This window comes from Microcaecilia unicolor, chromosome 1 (genome assembly GCF_901765095.1).
Source record: "Microcaecilia unicolor chromosome 1, aMicUni1.1, whole genome shotgun sequence".
Classification (NCBI taxonomy): domain Eukaryota; kingdom Metazoa; phylum Chordata; class Amphibia; order Gymnophiona; family Siphonopidae; genus Microcaecilia; species Microcaecilia unicolor.
The window spans coordinates 391,174,626-391,191,922 of record NC_044031.1 but is presented as its reverse complement, the minus strand read 5'-3'; the positions used below and the strand labels follow the sequence as shown (position 1 = coordinate 391,191,922).

The window sequence follows — 17,297 nt, the reverse complement described above, 5'->3', positions numbered from 1 at the left end:
GAAGCTAAACAGCTGGACTAGATGGTTTAGCTTAATTTCCTGCCTTTATGGCTCCAGAACTCCCCCCCCCCAAAAAAAAAAAAAAAAAAACTACGTTACCACAATTCAAAGAAGAAACCTTGAGGTATATAACCAACATTTAGGGGACAGTGTAAAAGCCAGATCTATCCGTCTTTTTTTACCTTTTGCCAAGACAGAGTACAGAAACGATGGAACTGTGGAGCCGAGGGAATAAGAGAAAAGGGAGGCAAGGCAGGAGCAACAGGACTACAGTTCCCGGGTTGCTGTAGGGAGGGGGCGGGAGCTTTCTGTGTAGCCACGCGCCGCGGTTCCGGACACAGGTCCTGGGCTCGGTTATGGCTGATTCTGGTGCTCCCGATCTGGTGCGCTGCCCTGTCTGCTTGCAGGAGCTGCCGACCGGCCGCATTAATTCGCACCTGGACTGCTGCTTGCAGCGGGGCGATCCCACCGCCCTTCAGGGCAGCAAGAGGCTACGACTCTCGGGACAGGAAGAGGTGAAGGAGAGCGGCGCCACCACCGCCTTCCCTCTCTTTTCCAAGCCTAAGACCGGGGTGGTGGACAGTGCCTGCCCCTCTCCTCCCACCAGAGGCCGTGGAGCCGAGAAGGATGATAGCCAGGGGCTGGCAACCGGGGCTACCACTTTGCCCGATAAGCTGGATGGGAAGCCTCTAGCTGACAAGATGAGGCCGTGCAGTCTGGAAGATTACGTGGGGCAGAGTAAAGTGCTGGGGGAAAAGACGCTGCTCAGGACTCTGCTGCACGCCCACGAGATTCCCTCCATCATCCTCTGGGGACCGCCCGGCTGTGGCAAGGTGAGGGCTGGCCTAGGGCTCAGGTCAATTTTTTTTCTCCACTGTTCTGTCTCCCTTTACATTTACGTGAGACACTTCTTCTACCCCTCAAAAGCCCAGTGGAGGTCCTTGCTGTTTACAAAACATTGTGTCCCTCGTCTGTGATCTGAGACATTCATCTGGCAAACTGTTTTAAGGTAATCAATCTCTTCCTCCCTGCCTCCTCCTGTGCTTCAACCTGGCGCTAGAGTTGGCTGTTACCAATCCTATGCTTGTAAAGTTTACAAGCTCCCCCCTTTCCTCGCCATCTGGTTGGTTTCATCTGTGTTTATTTGGACTTAGCTATGCCTTCAGTAGCAGCTTATGGCAAGTTACCTTTAGGTAGAAAAGTATTTCCAGGGCTGGTGCAAGGTTATTTATGCGCCCTAGGCTAGTGCATCCCAATCCTCTTGTGACACCATGATTGCAGCTAAATAAAATTGTCCCCTTGGAAGTAGTCCCACATACATAGTTCACAGGCACCTGCTAAGCTCTTTGGTTCAGGCCAGGGCTGCCGAGAGACTGAGCCCGGCTCGGGGCAAGGCCTCCTCCAGCTCCCTCCCTCCCCCTCTCCCCAAATTGCCACTGCTGTTGCCTCTCTTGCTCCCAGGCTGCTGGCGCTGCAGTCCCCAGTCTCCACCTGCCTACCTTCAGCTTCCTTCTGTCTGCCACCCAGTCCCCTGGATTTAAAAAAAAAAATCTCAAGATCGGCAGTGCAGCGCCTTCTGTGTGAAAATGGCAGATTGCCTCAGGTAGGCCTGCCCTCACAGAAATAGGAAGTTACATCAGAGTTGGGCGGGACACAGTGAGGGAAGGCCCACCTGAGACGATCTGCTGCTTTCACACAGAAGGCGCTACGCTGCCGATTTCGAGATTTTTTTTTTTTAATGCAGGGGACCGGGTGGCAGACAGAAGGGAGCTGAGGGTAGGTAGGTGGAGACTGGGGACTGTGGTGCCAGCGGCCTGGGAGCAGGAGAGGACGAGAGACCCTGGTGCCGGGCCCTCCTTGGAGTCCCAGGCCTGGAGAATTTTGCCCCCCTCTCGGCGGCCCTGGGTCAGGCAGCCCTGGGGCCAGGATGTACAAAAACAGAAAAGGGGCCAGGTGAAATCGCTGTAGGTCGAAGGGTACTTTTTTTCTGGGCACTATTTCATTCACACAGAAATTAGGCAGCAATCTCCTTATTTTAACTTCAGCAATATGGTAACCCTGAACTTGCTTTACTAACAGTAACTTGAAAAACAGTTCATAAACTTGTCAACTTGGTCTGTATATTTTGGGGCTTTTCAGATGGTCAGCACAGTGTCCGACATACTCCCCAAATGATATCAGGGCACTAAAACCACAGTTCAGTTCAATCTCAAATCATCTCTGTTTGCAACCAGAACAAAATACTTGGCTATCTCCCTGTAGATTTGTCACAGCTTCTCAATCATTTCCCCATGATCAACTCTGTTCTCTCTCTCTCCCAACCAGAACAGGGGTCATTCACATGTGCAATGCAAGTCCTGCCAGAAGTGAGGCACTCCTGCTTCCACTTTTATCTGGGGTGTCTTTTCCCCGAGCACTCTTATTTGTTCCAAGTCGGGAACACTCTACAGGCAACCACTGCTCTGTAGCAGGGGCTTCAGTCACCATACACAGCAAACTCCTGCCTTGGTTCCTAGGACTTCCCCCAGTACTCAAGATCTTGGCAGTGTTTTTTATTATCTTTGGGCCCTGCCTCCATGGGCTGGCCCTTCCCAAAACCTCCCACCAGGCTGGCAATCTCAGTCCCAGTTGTCTTAAGTGCCTTTCCTCAAAATCCTCCCACCTGCCTGCATCAGAGGCATTTTTCAGGGGGGGGATCACATAGCTAGGGACCCACCTAGGTCAAGACTCCATTTGGGGTCCTGACCCACAGTTTGGGAAGCTCTGCCTTAGGTGAGCCTTCAGCTTTGTGCCCTTTTCCATTAACTTCAGGCTCGTACCCAGTGGTATAGTCACGGGTGGGTATAGGGCCACCCACTTTGGACTCAGGCTCACACAGCAGCAATGTGGCTGGCAGGAATACCCAACCCCTTCCAGCTGAAGACTCCCAGAATATCTCTCTCTAGGAGATCAAGGAGTCACTTAGCATTTCTCCCCCCATCCCAATACCTTTAAATCTTTTAGTTTTTCACCAACAACGAGCAGCAACACATTCCCCCTGTCGTGCTGGCCTGAGTCTTCCCTCTGACACAACTTCTTGTTTGTGGGATCAGGAAGTTATGTCAGAGGGAAGACTCGGAGCCGGTGTGAGCAAGAGGAATGACTTGCTGCTCTCTATTAACGACCTAAAAGATTTATAGACACCACGGAGGTCAAGGGAGTAGAGTTAAGTTACCCTCCCCCCCCCCCCCCCGATCACCTGGGGGGGGAGGAAGAGATGCCAGGAGAGGGGGGATGGGGGTTGTTGTGCCCACCTACTTTGGACTCAGGCTTGTCCAAAATTAGGTGTCTGGCTATGCCCTACTCCTACCTCCCCCTCTTCACTCCTATCAATTTGGAGGTTCACATTCAGTGCTGTTTTACCAGGGGGGGATAGCCTCCTGCCTGGTAAATAGCACTGTGCAGCTTAGGCACTGATATTCAGCTGTATTTAACGGGAGAGTGCTGCTGAATAGCAACCTGACCACCACAGCACTAACCAGTGAGTGCCAGTGCAGTCCAGGGATTAGCAGACCCAGAAGTTATCGGGGCACTGCTGATATTCAGTGGTGGTCCTACTTGCCCAGTTAGTTATCAGGACAGTGACACTGAATATTGGCCAGACTTGGATAACTTCAGCCTGCAAAAACCTGGGTATTCACTACTGGTAGCCAGATTAGGCCTGGTACTGAGGGGGGGTCACGTGATGCGAGGGAGCTGAACGGACGTCCGAAGACCCGGCTCCGCTCCCGACTCCCATTATTTTTGAAATTAATCAGCTTACCTCCCGTCTTTAAAACCTACGAGCTAAGCAGGGGAACGGTAGAAGATCCGCGCTCGATTTGCGAGATTGTGTGGAGGAGAACACGGCAGAGAGAGCGGGGAATGCCCGTGAAATCGCAGAGGCCTAAAAAGTCCCGCATGCCCGAAGTGAAAGCCAAAATGGCGGCGGTTAAAGAAACCGCGGGAGAAGCGAGTCAGCCCACAGAAGTCTTTCAAGAACTGATACACCAGGTGACGGCTATATTAGAAGATAAGCTGTCCAAATTCCAATCCTCCGTAGAGCAAATTCGGGAGGCAGTGGAACGACAAAGTGCGAGACTCCAGCAAGCGGAGGAACGGATTTCCAGGCAAGAAGATAGAGCGGAGGTAGCAGACACTCGATTAGACGGCTTAGAGCGCAAATGTGAACGCCTGGAACAGCAGATCGACGATCTGGAGAATCGGAGCCGAAGAAACAACGTCCGGATAGTTGGGCTTCCTGAGTCGGTACAAGATAAAGATTTATGGAAGATTATGGAGGAATGGCTCCCAGAACAGCTGGGATTACAGTGCCCAGGAAAACCTTTGCAGGTTGAAAGAGTCCATCGGATCGGGGCACGCAGAGAAGGGGAGAACCGCCCCAGGACAGTTATAGCAAAATTTTTAAATTACGCCGATAAAGAGAAAATATTGTTGGCATACAGGAAGAAAGCAGCGCTGGAATATAATGGAAATAAAATCTTGCTGTTCCAGGACTATTCTGCTGTGGTCTCGGAGCAGAGGAGGAAAATGGGACAGCATTGCAAACGCCTGTTTGAAAAAGGGGTGAAATTTGCCCTACTTTTTCCGGCTAAAGTGCGGATTATGGCTGATAACAAAGTGCTGTTTTTTACTGACCCCAGCGAGCTGGCAGCATATGTGGAACGCATATAAGGAACTTGAAAAGTAAATCAGTTATGATACCTTAATGGTGATAGGACAACTTACTGGACTATAAGACAAGTGTATGAGAAAAGAAATTTGCGCTAAGACCAGAATAAAGAAGGGACACTCATGAGAAATTGTGGGTCCTAAAGGTCGCTCAAACTGTGATTTTAGAATGGTGCAGACCCGAACCGTTGGATCACCCAGATTCGTGGGAATAAGTGACCAGTGGTTGGTGTCTACGTCGCAGTTCTTACAAATGGGGAAATTGATCAAGTCATGGGAGCACCAGGGAAGTGGCAGTTCACGGACAATGGTAGGAAGAACTTAATACCAAGCTGAAGAAGCATTGGCAGTGATCAGCAGACATGGCAGAAGAGGACAGCCTGTGAATAATGGCTCCAGAGCGAGAGAACCAGATGTTGCTGGAAGTTAAGTTTTTTTTTTTTTTTTTTTTTTTTTCATGTGGGACTTGATATAAAGTTGAAGTGGGTTTGAAGATTATCTATGTTGCACATGTGTTGGAAGGTGTCAGCAAATGTTGGCCCTCTTTACTGTTCCTGTTTTTGAGAGTAAAAATGTTATAAGAAGAAGGAAAGACTAGGGCAGAAGAGAAGGGGCGATAGGTATAAAGGACGGGAGAGTGTGAACCAATAGGGGAGTCGGGAGTTGTGAGGGCGGGGGAGTTAGTGGTAAGGGAAAGAAATGTTGATTATATGGATGGCAGTGTGTGTGTTGGGAAATTGGAATGCAAGGATCAATGAGGGAAGGGAGGGTGGGAAGGGGGGGAGTAAAGGGGAGGATAGTGATAGGGATGGGGGAATGGGGACAGTTCTGGCTATTGATACTTCATGTAACAACATATCAGGGGACTGGAAGGTCATGATTGAGTGGGGAGAAGACTCCATAATTTTACAACTAGATGTTAAACAACAAGTCTGGTCTGGAGGCCTAGCTGGGGGGCCCCCGGACAGAGATACGCAGAGATGGATAAGTGCAGAATTATCAACAGATGGGCTGAATGGCTAATCTAAAAGTTGTGTCATTGAATGTGGATGGAGTGCACTCACCAATAAAGAGAACAAAAGTACTGCAGGCACTCAAGAGGCAAAAGGCCGATGTGGCACTGATACAGGAAACACACTTAAGCAAAGTAGAACATCTTAAGCTGAAAAGAGATTGGGTGGGAGACATATTTTTTGCAGCATACAATGGAAGGCAAAGGGGAGTAGCCATATTAATACGGAAAACAATTGCATTTAATATACATAAGCTGTATCAAGACCCTGAGGGGCGCTTTGTAATAGTGACAGGATCCCTGCAAGGTGTCAAAGTGGGACTGTGTAGCGTATATGCACCAAATGTGTATTCTCATAAGTTTTTTACTACTTTAATAGCTAAATTGGTAGCTTCTGATGAATATCACTTTATTGTAGGAGGGGACTTTAATGTTACGAGCGACCCCTCTATAGATTGTAAACCCCCGAGGAAGGTGGGGCGGGGACATGAAGAAAGAGGGGTGAATCTACTTATGAATGAGCTGGGGATGGTGGATATTTGGCGCCTCCAACACTTAGAAGAGCATGATTATACTTTTTTTTCACACCCTCATGGAGTTCACTCGCGCCTTGATTACCTGCTTGTATCCCACTCAGTAAGCTTAATAGTAGAAAGGACTGGAATTGGGGAGCCCGAGGTTTCTGACCACGCCCCAGTGTGGGCTGAAATGCGGTGGGGGGAGAAGAAGAGACCGGCAAGGTGGCGTATGAATCCGGCTCTGTACCAGAGTAGAGAATTTAAAACTTACCTGAGGCAGAGCTGGACGGCCTATGTTGCTGAGAATGATGCTCAGTCGGTAAACCCGAGAATTTACTGGGAGGCAGCGAAGGCCGTACTCCGAGGCAAAATTATTTCTTATGTTGCCTCGCAGAACAAGCGGCGGAGCTCTCAAATTATAGAAGTATCCGGGAGATTAAGGGATGCCCGCAGAGCTCTTATTGTCTCTCCCACAGAAAATAATAGACAAGCATATGCTGAGTGTAGGAAAGCAATGCAAGATATACTGGATGCAGGAGCGTTATACAATATCAAGCTATACAAGTATAAGCTGCATCAATGGGGGAATAAAACAGGCAAGCTTTTGGCGGCTTTGGTGAGGCAGAGATCAGGGAAGCAGTATATAGGTAAGATCCGAGAAACGGAGGGAACGGTAACAACAGACCAAAGGGCAGTAGAAAGGGAATTTGTGCGCTATTACGCAGCACTTTACAAAGAGGGCCCTTTTTCAGAGGAAAAGTGTATAGAATTCCATAGAGATGTAGATCTCCCCACGCTAACTGAAAGTCAGAAAGAGATGCTGGAAGCACCACTACAAGGGAAAGAGGTGCAACGAGTAATTAAACGCTTGCAGCTGGCCAAAGCCCCAGGACCGGACGGCCTAGGGACGGAATATTATAAAATATTGCAGGATCTACTTATCGAACCCCTCATACATATGTGCAATGAGGTGAAGGAAACGGGCGGGATGGGACCTGTACTGAACCATGCCCATATCACAGTCATACCTAAACCAGGGAAAGATAGGGAACAAGTTGGGTCTTATAGACCCATTTCACTGCTCAATCAAGATCTTAAATTGTTGGCGACAGTGTTGGCAGATCGATTGAGTCAGGTAGTCCCCTGTCTAGTTCACCCCGACCAAGTGGGTTTTGTTAAGGGAAGATACGCGTCGGCCAATATACTGAAAGTAAGTCGAGTGCTATTTGAAGGCAGGGGGAGAGCAGGAGATGCCATTCTGGCCAGCCTGGATGCTGAGAAAGCATTCGATAAAGTAGTGTGGGAGTATCTGTTTTGGGTCCTGAGGCGCTTTGGCATACAGGGAGAATTCTTACAATGGATTAGAGCTCTGTATAGCAACCCAACCGCGCAGATTATCATAAATGACTCCCTTACGGATGCTTTCCCATTACGGGGTGGTACCCGACAGGGGTGCCCGCTGTCACCGTTATTATTTATCCTGACATTGGAACCCCTGGCGGCAAAAATACGGCAAGAATCCAGATTAACAGGGTTAAGAGTAGGGGGTGCAGAACATAGAATAAATTTGTTTGCTGACGACATGCTTCTGATGTTAGATAAGGCGTCTCAAACGCTACCTCTGGTGATGGATATTATTAAGGAATACGGGGAATTTTCAGGGCTTAGCATTAACTTTGGGAAATCAGAAGCGTTGCCCATCAGCGATCCCTGCACATGTAGGACACGCGTAGAGTTTCCTCTGATGTGGGCCCAAAGGGGCATTAAATATTTAGGGGTGTTCTTAAGTGCAGATCAGAGCTGGATCTATAAAAAGAATGTGACAGACCGAGTGGAGGAAGTAAAACGACTTTGTGGCAGGTGGAAAGACTTGCCTATAAATTTTATGGGTCGGATCGCTTTGGTCAAGATGGTAATGCTGCCTAAATTAATATACCCTTTACAAATGCTTCCCCTTTGGGTACAGAAAAGGGAGGATTGTTTGTATAGAAGTGTGATAAGTACCTTTATTTGGCGAGCGAAGCGTGCACGGATCTCCTATGTGAAACTTACTCATACTCGCAAGCAGGGAGGTCTAAAGTTACCAGATTTAAGAACATATAATGTGGCAGCATTGCTGCGGTGGATTCATGAGCTGCAGTCGGGAGAGAGTTTTTATGCCACTAGGGGCTTCTGGGAGAGTTGGTGTGGTCAGAACGATCCGTTCGCAGTGTTAGAATCATGGGTAGTGAAAGGAGCCAAAAAGATAGTAAATAACCCATATGTGGCAGCCCTACAGCGGGCCTGGAGATGGTGGAGGGGGCATGGAGGTATAGTGAGAGGAGCTAGCCCATTCCTGCCATTAACGGGCAACATGGCCTTTCCGGCAGGTCAGGGAGTGTCAGTATTTAGGGAATGGCGCGAAAAGGGTTGTAGATTTATAGGACAATTTAGGGCAACGGACGAGGAGGCTTTCCCAGCGTTCACTGAAGTTAGAGATGAATTACAATTACCGGGCTCGCAGTTCTTTGCATACCTTCAAATTAGAGACTATGTGCTGAGTGTGGAACGCAGGAGCCGGGGGCGAGTGCATTTCACGCAGCTAGACAAATTGTTTTTGCAAATTCCGCCCAAACTTAATAGACTGTCACAATGGTGCCAGCTAATTCGGGACTCCCAGGAGGCGCTACATATTCCACAATTAGCAGAGATTTGGAGTAGGGACACAGGTGAGGAGATATCGGTGAAACGACTGGGAGCGGTTTTTGGGGGATTAAGCAAAATTACCCCGAACGCAGCTCTGCAGGACATACAATACAGGATTTTATACAGGGTACACATCACTAAAGAGAGAGGCAAGATTATGGGGATGTGGGAGGACGATGCTTGTAATAAGTGTGGGAAGAGTGTGGGAGGCTTCCTGCACTCATTTATGGAGTGCCCGTGCCTACATAAACTGTGGGTAGGTGCACTGGAAGTCATTGAAAAGACGCTGCAGCGCGAAATGGAGTGGAAATATTCGGCTATTCTGATGGGATGTGGGGAATCTCTTGGACAGCAAAGACTGGGTGTAGCTCAGTGTAAATTTGTGCTGTTGGCTACATTATTAGTTAAGAAATGCATTTTACAAACTTGGGTTGATGCGTCGCCTCCATCTCTGGAACGGTGGAAGGCTCATATGAAGGAAATGGCCCAATGGGTGCATATGACATTAAAATTTACAACAGTGCTCAGTAACCGCCAGTACAAAGATATATGGGGGAGAGCACGGGACTTGCTCATGACACCAGACCCTGATTCGCAAAGTAATGGATAGCCAGAAAGGGGAAGAGGAGGGAGGGTACATGGGGGGAGGGGGGAAGTCTCACATACAAGGGTAGGGTTTAGTAAGGGGGGGGGGGAAAAAAAAACAAGAAAAAGCACATGGAGATCAAATGTATAGGTTTGTAGGTGCAAAACCTGTAATGTTTTTTTTTTTTATTTTCTGATTGTAATGTTTTGAGTGATGCTGAGCTGCAGGTGACAGCAGATGTTTGTATTTGTCTTCATGATGCAATAAAGAAATTTTCAAAAAAAAAAAAAGGCCTGGTACTGAATATCCTGCTTTAATTTGGCCTGTTGTAGTCTGTGTTTAAACAACAAACAAACTGAAACAAAACATTGACCACTGTGAGCTGAATATTGCTTCCTTGATAATTAAACTGAGCAGTCGTGATCAGGCCAACATCACTCCTTCCAGAAAGAACATGTAAAAAAAAAAAGCATAATTGAATTTTAACTTTTAAGGGGACCTTTTACTAAGCCTTGGTAGGGCTAATGTTTGGGTAGTGCGTGCCAGATTGATACTACCACAGGGGTAGCGTGGGTGCGGTAAGTCTGAACTTGGTGCGTGCTGTTTCCTGTGGTAGTTGAATAATTTTCTATTTTCTGCTGCTGGGGCGTTCTTGGCAGTAATTGGCAGCACAACCACATTACCACACGAGTAGTGCGTAAGCGCTTACCACCAAGTAAATAGGTGGCTGTAAGAACTCATGCAGTAAATAGCCATTTACTGCCCCATTTAAAAAAGGTCTTTTTGCCCAGTGTGTACTAATTTCACGTGTCCAAACTAGCACAAACCACTTTTTACTGCAGCTTAGTTTAAGGACCCCTATATGCTTAAAGGACAGTGTCCAAAGGCATTTAACTTGCATGTACAAGTAAGTGCTGAAGGGTCTTCGGGCTTGTAGGGGTGTCAGGACCTACTGTTTTGCTTTGACTGCCCCGCACTTTGTGGTCCCCAAACCTGCTTCCTAGGCAACCACCTAGTTATTTAAAGGCCCAGTGGCGGGACCCATTCATTCCTAAGTGTGGCCCCTTAACTCTTCATACTTCTAAAAAGTTATACTGTTTAATATCTGTGCCATGCAGCTCTTGGTGAGTTTGATGTATGTGCTGCCCAAAATCCCACTTTATTTTCACAGGACAAAGCACCATGCAGTTCAAACTTATTGCAAGCTATGTGGTGGTGCTGGGAGAAAATGGAATAGCCATTGAAAATGTACCATTACAAACAAGCCTCTAGAGAAACGATAGGGGGAGAGCCAACTTGATAGAGATGGGGTTGGTCCACTTTTGATGATGCGTTGAAATGTGCATGTCATCAAAGGCGGAGATTTGGGAACTTTGATGATGACATTGCCAAGTCTAAGAACCTTTCTTTTATAAAAGGAGGAAGAGTTGGGCATTGCTTTGGCAAAGCTATATAGAAGCCTGTTTTGGCCCTGTGTAGGAGAAGAAGAAGAAAAAAAAACAGTTGCTGCTTACTAGGCAGGTAGGAAGGAGGATGTTTGGGGCTAGGAACAAAATGTTGGGGACTGGCTGGGAATATACTGGAATCAGGGAAGGAGGGCAACTGATCCTACCCCGCTGCTTAGAACTTCACCATAGGTCTTTGGCACCTCCACCAGTCATGATTTCTTGCAGGTCCTTGTGACTCTGAGCAAGTCACTTAACCCTCCATTGCCCCAGGTACAAATAAGTACCTGTATATACTATGTAAACTGCTTTGAATGTAGTTGCAAAAACCACAGAACGGTGGTATATCAAGCCCCATTTTCCTTTCCCCTTCCCATTGTGGCCCTCAGGCCAAAACATTTGCCCATCCCAATATAAAGTAAATACAAAATAATATACCAATACTCCTGTTACAAAATGTAGATCACAATGCTTACAGCCCAATTAGAACACTGAAAACAATCATTTTATAATATCCTCCATACAATTGGCAAAATGCTGTTGTACAGCATTAACAAAGATGCTTACCGTTCAGTCCTGAGTGGTTCATCCATATGGATCTGAAAATATCTATGTTTTTAGCATTTTTCTAAATACCAAGTAGCTCAATTCCAGTTGAACTTCAAATAGTATACTCTTGTATAAGGTGGTAGGTGCCCCTTCCTTCCACCCCCCCCCCCCCCCCCATACCAGCTGCTTGTGTTTTTTTATGTGTGTGTTTAGTTGCAGATTGCCATGCTTCAGGATGCTTTGTGAAAGACTGTAAGCCCATATTAAAATGTCTAGCACTATATTAATTTGATTCCCCCATCAGAATGAAACAAACATAAGTACATGTATTGCCATAGTGGGAAAGACCAAAGGTCCATCAAGCCCAGCATCCTGTTTCCAACAGTGGCCAATCCAGGTCACAAATACCTGGCAAGATCCCAAAAAAGTACAAAACATTTTATACTGCTTATCCCAGAAATAGTGGATTTTCCCCAAGTCCATTTAATAATAGTCTATGGACTTTTCCTTTAGGAAGCCGTCCAAACCTTTTTACAACTCTGCTAAGCTAACTGCCTTTACCACATTCTCTGGCAGCGAATTCCAGAGTTTAATTACACGTTGAGGGAAGAAAAGTTTCTCCGATTCGTTTTAAATTTACTACATTGTTACTTCATCGCATTCATCCTAGTCCTAGTATTTTTGGAAAGCGTAAACAGACGCTTCACATCTACCCGTTCAACTCCACTCATCATTTTATAGACCTCTATCATCTCCCCTCAGCCGCCTTTTCTCCAAGCTGGAGAGCCCTAGGTGCTTTAGCCTTTCCTCATAGGGAAGTTGTCCCATCCCCTTTATCATTTTCGTCGCCCTTCTCTGCACCTTTTCTAATTCCACTATATCTTTTTTGAGATGCGGCGACCAGAATTGAACACACTATTTAAGGTGCGGTTACACCATGGAGCGATACAAAGGCATTATAACATCCTCATTTTTGTTTTCCATTCCTTTCCTAATAATACCTAACATTTTATTTGCTTTCTTAGCTGCAGCAGCACACTGAGCAGAAGGTTTCAACGTAGCCACATTGAGCCTGCAAAAAGGTGGGGAAATGTGGGGTACAAATACAATAAATAAATAAATCATCAACGGTGACACCTAGATCCCTTTCTTGGTCTGTGACTCCTAACGTGGAACCTTGCATGACGTAGCTATAACTCGGGTTCCTCTTTCCCACGTGCATCACTTTGCACTTGCTCACATTAAACATCATCTGCCATTTAGATGCCCAGTCTTCCAGTCTCGTAAGGTCCTCTTGTAAGTTTTCACAATCCTCCTGCGATTTAACGACTTTGAATAACTTAGTGTCATCAGCAGATTAATTACCTCACTAATTACTCCCATCTCTGGGTCATTTATAAATATGTTAAAAAGCAGCGGTCCCAGCACAGACCCCTGAGGAACCCCAATAACTACCCTTCTCCATTGAGAATACTGACCATTTAATCCTACTGTTTTCTATCTTTTAACCAGTTTTTAATCCACAATAGAAAACTACCTCCTATCCCATGACTCTCCAATTTTCTCTGGAGTCTTTCATGAGGTACTTTGTCAAACGCTTTCTGAAAATCCAGATACACAATGAGGCATATTTTCAAAGCACTTAGTCTTCCAAAGTTCCATAGGTTTCTGTGGAACTTTAGAAGGCTAAGTGCTTTGAAAATATGCCTCAATATCAACCAGCTCACCTTTAGCCACATGTTTGTTCACCCCTTCAAAGAAATGTAGTAGATTGGTGAGGCAAGATTTCCCTTTACTAAATCCATGTTGACTTTGTCTCATTAATCCATGCTTTTGAATATGCTCTGTAATTTTGTTCTTAATAATAGTCTCTACCATTTTGCCCAGTACTGACGTCGGACTCACCGGTCTATTATTTCCCGGATCTCCTCTGGAACCTTTTTTAAAAATCGGCGTTACATTGGCCATCCTCCAATCTTCCGGTACCACGCTCAATTTAAAGATAAATTACATATTACGAACAATAGCTCCGCAAGTTCATTTTTCAGTTCTATCAGTACTCTGAGATGAATACCATCCAGTCCAGGAGATTTGGTACTCTTCAGTTTGTAGAACTGCCCCATTGCTTCCTCCAGGTTTACAGAGAATTCATTAAGTTTATCTGACTCGTCAGCTTCGAATACCATTTCTGGCACCGGTATCCTACCCAAATCTTTCTCGGTGAAGACTGAAGCAAAGAATTCATTTAATCGGTGCGCTACGGCTTTGTCTTCCATGATCACCCTTTTTACTCCTCAGTCATCTAGCGGTTCAACCGATTCTTTTGACGGCTTCCTGCTTTTTAATATACCTAAAAAACTTTTACTATCCTGCTTATAATTGAAAGAGAAAAACGCCTATATTTCGACCCAAATCGGGAGATGGGCGTTTTTCTGGCAAAGGTGCCCAAATCGGTATAATCTAAAGCCGATTTTGGGCGTTTCGAACTGCACTCTGTCACGGAAACGAGTAAAGTTGACGGGGGCGTGTTGGAGGCGTGTCGGAGGTGGGACTGAGGCGTGGTTAGTAGCCGAGGAGAGATGGGCATCTTTAGCTGATAATCGAAAAAAAAAAGGATTTTGGGTCACTTTTTTTGGACCCTTTTTTTTCACGAACAAGTCCCAAAAAAGTGCCCCAACTGACCAGATGACCACTGGAGGGAATCGAGGATGACCTCCCCGGACTCCCCCAGTGGTCACTAACCCCCGCCCACCAAAAAAAAAAACCCGCTTTAAAAACTTTTTTCCCAGCCTGTATGCCAGCCTCAAATTCCGTACCCACCTCCATGTCAGCAGAATATGTTCGATCCTCTCACAGCTTTTCCCTGGATCAGATGTGGATCTCGGGTGCAGTACAGGGTCACATCAGCATTGCATTGTGGTGGGTGTAGGGTATTGGGCTCCATGATTTCATTAGCTTGTGTTACAGTCTCACAATGTTGGTAGTTGGTAGGCTCTTCTCCCATGGTGCTTTTCCCCCTGCCTACTGGGTCAGAGTGTGCCCTGTTGTGTTTCCGGTAGTCCATGAGGTAGTGGCCATTTTTGTAAGCCAGTTTTAGATCCCTTCCATGTGTTAGCCACGTTAGAGAACTTAGTTCTTACCTTGAATGTGGCTGAAAGAGGGCATTGTACAGCATTCTGCCAGCTCTGACCTGCTAATCTCACTACCAGGGAGACTCGTTGCCAGTGGTGGGGCAGAACCTCTGATCTGCAGTTAACTGTGAGTAAGCGTGGTTATTCCAATAAAGGACGTTTTCGGAGCGATTAGTCTTCAGGTGTCAACTGGTGTGCCAATGTTATACAGCAACAACAAGTCCTAGAGGCCTGCGTGTATGTAGGTCCCTGGAGCACTTTTAGTGGGTACCGCAGTGCACTTCAGGCAGGTGGTCCCAGGCCCATCCCCCTCCCACCTGTAACACATGCTGGTAAATGGGAGGCCTCCAAAACCCACTGTACCCACATGTAGGTGCCCCCTTCACCCCTAAGAGCTATGGTAGTGTTGTACATTTGTGGGTAGTGGGTTTTGGGGGAGGGGGGTTGGGAGCTCAGCACCCGTGGTGAGGGAGCTATGCATGTGGGAGCTTTTTCTGAAGTCCACCACACTGATCTCTAGGGTGCCCAGTTGGTGTCCTGGCATATCAGGGGGGCCAGTGTACTACGAATCCTGGCCCGTCCCATGACCAAATGGCTCAGATTAGGACGTTTTTGAGCTGGGCGTTTTTAGTTTCCATTATTGCTAAAAAAAAAAAACAAAACACCCAGCTCAAAAACGTCCATTTTTTCAAAAATACGGTTCGGCCTGCCCCTTCACGGACCCGTTCTCGGAGATAAACGCCCATGGAGATAGGCGTTTCCGTTCGATTATGTCCCTCTGTGTTTTTGCCTCCAATGCAATCTTTTTTTCGAAGTCCCTCTTAGCCTTCCTTATCAGCGCTTTGCATTTGACTTGACATTCCTTATGCTGTTTCTTATTATTTTCAGTCGGTTCCTTCTTCCATTTTCTGAAGGATTTTCTTTTAGCTATAATAGCTTCCTTCACCTCACTTTTTAACCATGTCGGCTGTCGTTTGGTCTTCCGTCCTCCTTTTTTAATATGCGGAATATATTTGGCTTGGGCTTCCAGGATGGTGTTTTTGAACAGCATCCACGCCTGATGTAAAATTTTGACCCTCGTAGCCGCTCCTCTAAGTTTTGTTTTTTTTTTTTTGTTTTTTTTTTCACCATTTTTCTCATTTTATCATAGTCTCCTTTTTTAAAGTTAAACTCTAACGTATTTGCTTTCCTATGTATACTTAATTCAAAGCTAATATCAAATCCGATCATGACTCCCCAAGTTCTTTATTTGATTTCGATCCTGCCTAGAGCTAGACCAAGTTGCCCTTTGCTGTTTAATTTCATTCTGCCCTATATTGTTCTCTTTTTATTCCTTGCTCTCTTCTGTACCAGATTGAATAGCATGGAACCAGATAATAGCCATGTCTGGCCATTGATATTTTTCAACATTTCATATATATTTTAAAAATTTTTATTACTAAATCGACCCCTCTCTGACACCTGATCATTGCCTCCCAAAATACCACAGTATATGCCTAAAAGTTTCCTTTTCTCATTAGCCATAAAATAAGGTATCCCATTTAATTCCTCTCTGTTTCATGAGCTTTATTTCCAAGTTTTTGCTCATTTATTTTCCTGAATTAAGGGCCCTGTTTACTAAGCTGTGCTGTAGGCATGTACACTTTTTAGCGTGTGCTAAAAATTAGCATTCGCTAATGCTAGAGACACCCTTAGGAATACAATGGGTGTCTCTTATCATTGGCGCATGCTAAAAGTTTTGTACGCTTACAGTGCGGCTTAGTAAACAGGGCCCTTATAGTTTAAGAAAATTTTATATACCACCTTTCGCATCCATCAAAGTGGTTTATAATAAAATAAATTAAGAAAGAAATGCCAGTAATGATAGACATCCCAATCCCCCGTAAAACATAAAAATAATACACTTAAATTGCAGCAGATTCCCCAAGTACCCTCCTCAAGACTATCCAATGCCATTTGAAAAAATTTCACTTTCAAATGGACTTTAAAACATTGGAGGGTAATTTCCTCCTGCAACTCCCTCGGAAGCTGATTCCATAAGGTGGGACCACGCCAAGAAAGGCACAGTCCCTAGTCACTGTCAATTTTGCATTTGAAGTATTAGGGAGGGCCAACAGAGAAGAAGCTCCAGATCTCAAACATATCCCTGGCAAATATCTGTTAACCATCGATGCCAAATACAAGGGGGGGTACCTTGAATTAGGGATTCGAAGGTCAGTAGTTATTTTCTGCATTGTTCCTCAGAGTTTTTGCTTTAAATTACTTGTGATTGCATAGTTTTATTACCATGGGTGGCCACTGATGGGCATCCTTCAGCTGCAGAGCCGGATCATCAGACTGTCTTCCCCTCCCCTTCCTTGTCCCCTTTCTTGTCAAACACTGAATGTTTACAGCCAGACATGCTTCAGCAGTCGGGAAGACATTATCCACTGCTAAAGATAGCATCCCTTCAGTGTAACACATGTACCACAGATAGTCAGCCAACCGGCTTCTAAAATGTATTAATTGCATTGCTGTGGAGCAATATAAGGTAAACCTCCCTAATGTAGACTGCTTCTGAATAGCACAGAGGTATCATTGCAAGAGGAGGAAAACACAGTGAAAAACTTTCCACTGTTCCCACCATGGCCTTACTCTGTATGCAGAAGCTGATACTCTGTG

At 45.9% G+C, this 17,297-nt stretch overlaps 1 protein-coding gene across 1 annotated transcript in view; it reads left to right on the top strand.

Annotated features, from left to right (window-relative positions):
• The first annotated feature begins 305 nt into the window (after positions 1 to 305).
• Positions 306 to 17,297, top strand: part of WRNIP1 (WRN helicase interacting protein 1) — a 117,887-nt gene continuing 100,895 nt past the window's right edge. The window contains exon 1 of the mRNA XM_030210944.1: positions 306 to 833. Within this exon, the coding sequence (XP_030066804.1) occupies positions 357 to 833 (477 nt within the window). The 5' untranslated portion in view covers positions 306 to 356. The remainder of the gene's footprint in view (positions 834 to 17,297) is intronic.